This window comes from Selaginella moellendorffii, unplaced genomic scaffold (genome assembly GCF_000143415.4).
Source record: "Selaginella moellendorffii unplaced genomic scaffold, v1.0 SELMOscaffold_29, whole genome shotgun sequence".
NCBI classification, from domain to species: Eukaryota; Viridiplantae; Streptophyta; class Lycopodiopsida; order Selaginellales; family Selaginellaceae; genus Selaginella; species Selaginella moellendorffii.
Genome location: NW_003314290.1, coordinates 622397 through 630576, shown reverse-complemented (window position 1 = coordinate 630576; position 8180 = coordinate 622397). Strand labels below are relative to the sequence as shown.

General features: G+C 37.0%; 1 protein-coding gene across 1 annotated transcript; it reads right to left on the bottom strand.

Annotated features, from left to right (window-relative positions):
* Nucleotides 1–3892: 3892 nt before the first annotated feature.
* Nucleotides 3893–4526, bottom strand: LOC9645630. The gene is made up of 2 exons (XM_002975833.2): nucleotides 4408–4526; nucleotides 3893–4355 (listed from the first exon to the last, which is right to left on the bottom strand). The coding sequence occupies exons 1-2, from the start codon at nucleotides 4499–4501 to the stop codon at nucleotides 4078–4080; spliced, it is 372 nt and encodes a 123-aa protein (XP_002975879.1). The 5' UTR covers nucleotides 4502–4526; the 3' UTR covers nucleotides 3893–4077.
* Between the last annotated feature and the right edge of the window lie 3654 nt (nucleotides 4527–8180).

Below are 8180 nucleotides of genomic sequence, written 5' to 3'. Positions count from 1 at the left end.
AGTGGGGCTCCCAAACCGACTTGAGGTTGGGACTGGGACCGAGGGGCCTTGGGCGGGAGTGAGTATGGACTTGGTTGGTGCCAAAGGGGCCATCCAAGGAAGTGCTCAAGAGCAGCTCCCACTCCCGAAAGGGAAACCGATTGCGGTGCTCCCGGCTCATGTGGAGTGGTGCCCCACTTGAGTACCATGCGGCTCATTGGTCCTCGCCCTTCCTAGGGGCTTGGGCCTTCCTTCGAGATGGAAGTGGGGGGGTAGAGGTACCCATACCGGGCCGCTAGGCCACGGTGTTTCGCCCCGGCGTCCCGAAGCAAGTGTTGCACTCAAGACTTGGGATTTAGAGGGTCCCATGATCAAGTCTTGTGGTACCAAGGGATGTTAGGAACCTAGAAGCTTGGTGTGCTTGGCTGCTTGTGCTTGCGGGGAGTGTAGCCGAACCTTAAGTCCAGTCTAACCCGGGGAGGGGGATTGGGAGAGATTGGGAATCCGTGGATGGATGGCTAATGCTCCGTTGCTCGTGCAATGAGTAGTTGAAACCAAGTAGGACCAAGTAGGAGTTGGTACCATAGGCGAGAACCTTGGCGAGGGAACTTAGCAAAAGCCAAGGCAGTGTCGGACGGATAGACGAGGTAAGCTAACAAATTGGAAAGGAAAAATTTATGGTTTACAAAGAACTCTATACACTCTAGCACCTTGTTATTGGGGATGACAATAATATAGTAATCCTTCACAACACTATGATCAGTTTATATGGTTTTATCCAACAGAAATTCTACAACATGGTTTGTTGTAACACAAATTATCCAAAAACCAGAATATATACCATGTACTTGGCCAATTGAAAAAGGGGTGAACTTGATGAATTTGGAGCTTCAGAATTTGGTTGAAGCATGCTTTAAATTTGAAGAGAACACTTTATAGCCACCTATTCTTAAGAAGTTATGAAAACAAGAAATAATAAATGTGTGAAGATTACAAATATTTGGTCAAAGGAAGCAAATGCAATATACTCAAAAACATTATAGTTGAAGGTAGAAGTTAAAAGTATCAATATCAAGTAGCAGTATCGTCATCATGAATATAAAATTCTCAGTTATGGAACTGATATTGTAAATAGGAAGGTTTACAACATCAAAATCAACCAATTCCCAAGTTGCACTTGCATATACTTCTTTCAATGTTAGACTTTTATCAAGTCTTTCATCCCTTGCAAGCATTATATTTTGTATATTGTATACTTCTTAGGATAGATCCAAATGTTTAACTTTGGATTTGTCTAAATATGAAATATTCATGATATTGAAAGAGAATTAGATATTGGTATTATATTCGAATTTAATATAAAATAAATAATTTTTTATTTATAAATTACATCTAAAATAACATATAGCATTTTTATAATAGGGATTTTATGTAATAATAATAGATTTAATATAAATATACATTATAAATTAGAGGATGCTTACATAAATAATTAGTATAAATACTAAATATTAAATATTAAAATAATAATTTCTTCTGTAAACAAGTTGATAAGGCAAAACGTCTATTAAATATCAACTATTGCTACTAAGATTAGATACTGGTAGTTTAGACAAATCTAAATATTAATAAAATTATTAATTTGATTTAAAATACCTATTTAATAAAAATATTACTACTAAAACCTTAATAGAATATTCTTTAGTGTGCCAGAATATTCACAAAATATTTTTGTCAATGGCAATGGCTCCCTTGGCATTGGCAGATCCCCCTGGGGAGATGGACAATGGAACATAGATTAGTCCTCACGTCCTGCACCCCAAAGGCTCCATCCCATCCCTCCTAGACATAAATCTATAGCCGGCACTGAATAATTCATGTTGCTGCTCCACAGAGATGACCTTGCTGCCAGGACACATGGCACACAACACCCCTAGCTTCCATATCTCAAGGTAGGGGTTGAGCTTGCCAACGGTCCAGCGCTTACCACAGTGCACATCTCGCAGTTGTTCCATGCCTGCCAGTCGAGATCGTTGTCGTGCTCCACACGTGCAAACACCGCTTCAAAAGATTACAGCATCCTCCTTAACTCAAGGCTCATCCGCTACCAGCCATGATCTTCAAAGCTCGAATTCATAACTTTGATTGTGAGACTCCAGAAAGAACATGAACCCAAGCTTCGTGAGAAAAGGTATTGCCAAAGATTATGCCAAATGGTCGACAGGCCAAACCACTTTTGAGCTCACGAGCTCAATGCATACCAGGAGATGCAAGGTCAAAACAGTCAATGTAAAGTCAATAAAAGTCGATAATGTCCTCAAAGCTTATTAGAAAAATACAAAAAAAACTCACTTCTGACCCTGTCGAGTTCAAAACAACTTGTTGCGACGGTACCTGAGAACCTAATCCTCGTATCTGAGCAAGCAATCTTTGCAAGGGCCTTGATGAGTTCCGCTGGATGATCTTCACCATCTCCGCCTTGTATCCATGCCTGGAAAAAGAAAAATCTTGAGACAATAGCAACAGGGATGGTCCAAAATTGAGCTCCACATTCTGTCATTTCCAGAATGTTCTCCTGTGCAGTTGTTCTGAGCATGATCGATCAAGCTGCCAAACCTTTGGCTCGTCCAGTCCCAGTATCGCTGCTTAGTTTGGTTTGACAATTTAGTTTGGAAACTAAAAAGAACTAGAGGTCAGGCAGAACAACACAATCGTCAAACCTCCAGTACCATGTTGCTGTGCTTCTTGGGATCGTGCAAAGGTTGAGCACTCACTTGTTGTTCCTGAAAGGTATTGTCCACAGTGCCAGACGCTGCCCGAGCTCCTCTCCTACAAGGACGCCTACTTCCATAGCCCCGACTCCAAGGTCCAGATCTTGCTGGCTCTCAAGTGCTACTTGAAGACGTGGATGAGGCAGATGGTGGCGGTGTTGTTCGAGCAAGACAAAGGTGATGGTATCGCTGCGAGAGCCATCTCGTTTGGGGACGGCGTTCAGGAGTGTGGCAACCATGTTGTACTTGATCTCTACTGCATCAAGACATAGTTCCAGGATAGCGCTGGCTATAGAGCTTCTTTAGAAAGCTCGTGAGGTTTGATATAAACCATTGAGGAATATATATCCAAAATATGCTTAGATGCTCTAGTTTTGTATAGCAAATAAAAAACTAGTTCACTAGGAGGGACAAAGTAGAGAGAAAATATTTGAGATATTCGTTAGTGTTGAAATTATATGATTTCATCATGACAGTAACATCTTAGAAGAAATATATAGTGTACAGAATTATAAATTTGATCTTTTGGAGGTACTACTCCCATTTTCCTTCACATAAGAACTAATTGGTTTCTCTTTGCTCTAGATATTTCCTTGAACACAACTCAAAGCAATGTGCCATCCAAATCTGTGATAGCATGGTTTTTCATTTTTGTCTTGGCAACTTTTTCTAATCACTAGAGCTAATATTACTGTGCCAAAACTATTTCTCATTAATGATCAGAATTAGAAGAAAAGAAAAGAAAAATTTCTGTCAGCAAACACCAATCCATTGAACATTTGCTCCTAAATATTGAAACAAACTCTTGAAGTTATTTAAAGACACTAAACATTCTAAACAAAATTAATCTGGACCGTCAGATAGAAAAATATACTGCTGATAAATATACAAGCATAGAAATATCTGTTTAAAATATTGCAGATTTTTCAATGCCAATTGTATCCTTGACAAATTTACTCACTCCTAGTTGAATTTGTCAGTATTTAGGATTTGGGAATATTGAGGGACCAGCTCCCTTTCCACCTCATTGCACGGATGCATAGGCCTCAATCAGCTTTTTATGAAGTCCCAGGCTTTGCTGGGAGCTGTGCATGGAGCCAATGTCAAAAAATTAATGTGAGCACATTCTTGGGAGATTTCTATTGCTTGGTATGATGGCTGTATGCCATGTATTGTAAGAGTGTATATGGAGCGCATCCACGATGAAAACATAGATACTGCATTTACAGATTCCACTATACGAATCTGGATTTATGTCACTACACACCACTTGTCTGGGATCCATGCCGTCAGATCTTATTCGAGGAACACCACCATGACCTTGTGATCACACGCCATTTTCCGATTCCATGTTGTCATCTATGGTGATTGGAAAACCAATTTCGTCGTCTGTTGGGAGAGCAATGTTGGCGTTGTATCGGCAAGTCTTATTACACCTGATGAAGCCGACTTTGCAACAGTAAGTCCCTTGCTCGCAACAATAGTTACAACCACCCAATTGATTACGGAGGCAACAGTAGTACTTCTTGTTGGGATTGCACTCCTCCACACAGGTTGCACCGCCAAGTGGGGTAGGTATACTGAGGCAGCAATCCTTCTTACCAACTGCGCATAAAGATTTCATTCAGAACAATGGCCAACATGAAATTATACTTACGTTTGAAAGGCGTGCATACTTTTGCTGCGTTAGAGAGCCCCACAATTACAAGTGCCATTGCAAGCAGCAAGAGAAGGCGGAATGAGGCAGCCATGAGTTGATAACAAAGAGAATGAAGAACAAAGAACGAAGTGCAAAGGTTCTTGCTCCCATTTAAATTCTCACTCGGGAGCCTCTGCAGCCGTTGGATATCTGGTGCAGCAGCCGTCAGATCCTGGACCATTGTCAAAGAAAAAGATAGATATTCTGTATAAAATAGTTTTGAATCAGACTGGCGAACCTCCATCTTTATCAACCAGTAAATGATTTTTTAACATTTTGTATGTTGGGTGCCACGCATGCCCTCCCTGCCATCATGTAAAAATTTATACGAAAGAGTGGTCCCAGATTGAGCATCTCTTGTCAATCAAACTCAATAGAACACTTAACCATTGATCTCAATTTGACACTAACCACAGGAATATTCCAAGAATATTCCATGATTGGTGGGATTTATAGATGCAACATCTTGAAGGGTTGGGAGGTTGGCGTAAAGTTCATTCTTTGTTTGTTTCATTGGTATTGAAGTAGCATGTTTTTTTAAGGATGGCAGAAGAGCAGAATATAAATCCTAATGAGGAATATACTGTTAGTGAGGAAGAATCTCTTAATGATATTATTGCGTGGCAAGGTTATTAGATTTTTGAGGTTTAAAGCAACATTAAGGAAGTTAAGGATTCTATCAATCTCATTAAGGATTTCCTACTTCACATAAACTTTTAAGAGTTGAATCAATTTTGTATTCATAATTAGTATTTGTACATTAAGCATGTCAAGGGATTATGGTATTGTGGAATGAAAGTCATCATTGGATGTTTGTGATAGCAAGGAAGTTGATTCTTGGTTAAAATTGTAAGAAAGTTGTTGCTATAAGGATAAAGTAAAAATTGATTTTTTTGTGATAAAGTTTATGGGCCATGCTTCTTTGTAGTGGAAGAACTACATCAAAGCTAATTTGAAGCTGACTCCTTAGAGTGAGTTGATAAAGGTTTTTCACACTTTGTTTGTCAAAAAGTTTGAAAAGGTTAAAACCAATTACTATAGATTATATAAGGGATTTTGTTTTTAAATGCATATTACTTGCAAGTTTTGTGATATTTGTGATATTTGCTTTAGTCTCACAAGCATCTATAATGAGCTGTTAAAGGTGCAATATTTCATCAAAAGTTTGAGCTCAATGGATGTGCAATAGAAGGTTAAGAGGGATTTTCTAGCAATGTTAATTGATATTATTATTAAGGCTCAAATCTTATTGCTAAAACCATCAATCAACTTGGTCAACTCTAATCAACAGGATGGTTTATAGGGTAGTCAACATGATGACTAGCTAGCCAATTCATCATATTCGGGGAAGAAACAACTATTGCTATATCATAGCTCGAAGAATGGAAATGGCAATGAGGCTAAAAAACTTCATTTGGATCAACGACGAAAGGATAAAATGGAAGGCAATTGTTTTTGTTGTCAAAAGGTTGGACATCAAGGCAAGGATTGTCCTCTTATGAAGGAATCCAAGAATGCTAAGGTGAATGTGGTGAAATCCATCATGGATACAACTTAAGCATCTGTTGAAATGGCTCTTCCATACCTTGTGGTGAAAGTTCAAGAACTTAAATCTTGAGTTCATATTAACTTTATAAAGTTTAATGGTTCTATGTGTAATCAACTTGTGAAAACTAAAGGGGACATTCAAGGTAGTGCAATTAGTATTCTTTCAAAGGGGACATTCAAAGTAGTGCAATTAGTATTCTTTTCAATCTAAGTGTTATACATAACTTTTTGAGCTCTAAGGTGGTGAAAAAAACTTGGTTTGCCTATGGAAAAGAGCTCAATAATCTATGAGGTGGTTATAGCATATGGATGTAACATTCATATTTACAATGAATGAGCTCCAAATGTTCTTTTGACTATTCAAGGGATTTTTGACTATCCTTTATTCCAGTTTATGTATTTTGGTCACACAGATGTTATTCTTAGGAAGGAATAGTTTTATGACATGAAGTTAGGGATCAATTAGGAGCATAATGTTCTATATATTGAAGTTGGTGGCATTGTGAAAGAGATTTTCGAGACAGACAATAGTGATACTCCATTGATTAATGCTTTAAAATTGGTGACATGCACACATAAAATAACTAACTCTTTTGTATTGTACCCGTTTCTTTCTAATATAATCATGTCTGATTTGGAGTATATTCATGGGCATAAGGCTTATATAAATTGCATTCAAAAGGAGTTCCATAACATTTTTCAAAATGAATTGCCTAATGGTTTGCCTTTCGAACATGGAATTGGTTCTTGGAACTATTCCTTATCAGTGCCAACAAATTCATACTAATCCCACTAAAGATGAGGAGATTAATAGGCAATTTATTAAGTACCTTTAGAAAGGGTGGTTATAGATAAGTAAGTCTCTTTGGGCTGCTCCAATAATGATGATCAAGAAGAAAGATGGTATATGGCATCTTTGTGTGAATTATAGGGGTTGAATATATTCCCAATTCCTCGTATTGATGATTTCCTTGATCATCTTCATGGTGTTTGATATTTTTTAAAGATTGATTTAAGGAAAATGTATCATCAAATTTATATCAAGCTAGAAGATGTTCTAAAGATTGCATTCCATATGAAGATGGGTCATTACAAGTTTTTGGTGATGCCATTTGGTTTGACAAATGCTCCTGTAATGTTTTAAAGGTTGATGAATCAAATTTTACAGTCTTACAAGGAAAGTTTACAATTGATTATTTTGATGATATCTTGTGTTCAACTCTTTATGGAGGAACATGAGATGCATATATGAAGTGTTTTGCAACTTTTGAGGGACAATAAGCTTTACTCAAAGTTATCTAAGGGTGACCTTTTTTTAGAGGAGATTGGATATCTTGGGCATTTAATTTCAATGCATGGAATGAGAGTTGATCCCACAAAAGATCCAAGTCATAGTTAATTGGCCTCATGTAAACCTTTATAGTAGTGATATAGGCATTGTTCGTAGTGTTGCTCGATTGATGATCAAATCATTATGATATTTATATTATATTTACGTAGTTGTGAGCAATGTGTTTACAACATTATTTAGTCAAATAATAATCAACCCCAAAGTGGTTGATAGTGATGCTAGTCTATTTGCAACAAGTAGCATTGAAATAACTTTGATTAAGTTCTCGATGGTGATCTATTATGCTAAGTTTAAGTTAGTACTTTAATTCCTTAAGAATTGCCCATTGAGTTTTGAGAAGGTTATAGCATTTATTTGTTGTAGTTTGTCGGTGGATTAATTAGCACTTAGAGTAGATTATTGCATAGGAAAAGTGTGTAATTAAGACATTAGTATTGTTAACACTTGTGTTAGTGGAAGTGACATTGTTATATCAAATGATGAGTTGTCTTTAGAAGTTGATTTTTCATGTTAGTTTTTTTCTTGTTGGTGTTTTAGCTTCATATTACATCTTGAAGATGAATGAAAAAGAGTGTTAGTGCAATATGGATATCCAAAGATATAATCTTTATAATTGAGTCTTAAATATTTATTTGCATTTTGCAAATGTCAGTCGAAACTATGGGCATGATGTTCAATGTTTAAGCATACTATTAGATTATGAGAATTTGTGTTGAGGTGAATCTTTTTGAAGTTGTAGGTAAGAAGTTGATTAAGTCTTGAAAGTTTGTATTTCTAGAATGAGAGTTATTTTTTTTCTAAGATGGAAAATTTTTCTACAAATTTTCTTAGA

Coding starts and splice junctions, on each gene's coding strand:
- LOC9645630 (XM_002975833.2), bottom strand. CDS start 4,501: ATGGCTGCCTCATTCCGCCTTCTCTTGCTGCTTGCAATGGCACTTGTA. Junction 4,356..4,407: donor AGTATGCACGCCTTTCAAAC/GTAAGTATAATT, acceptor CTTTATGCGCAG/TTGGTAAGAAGGATTGCTGC.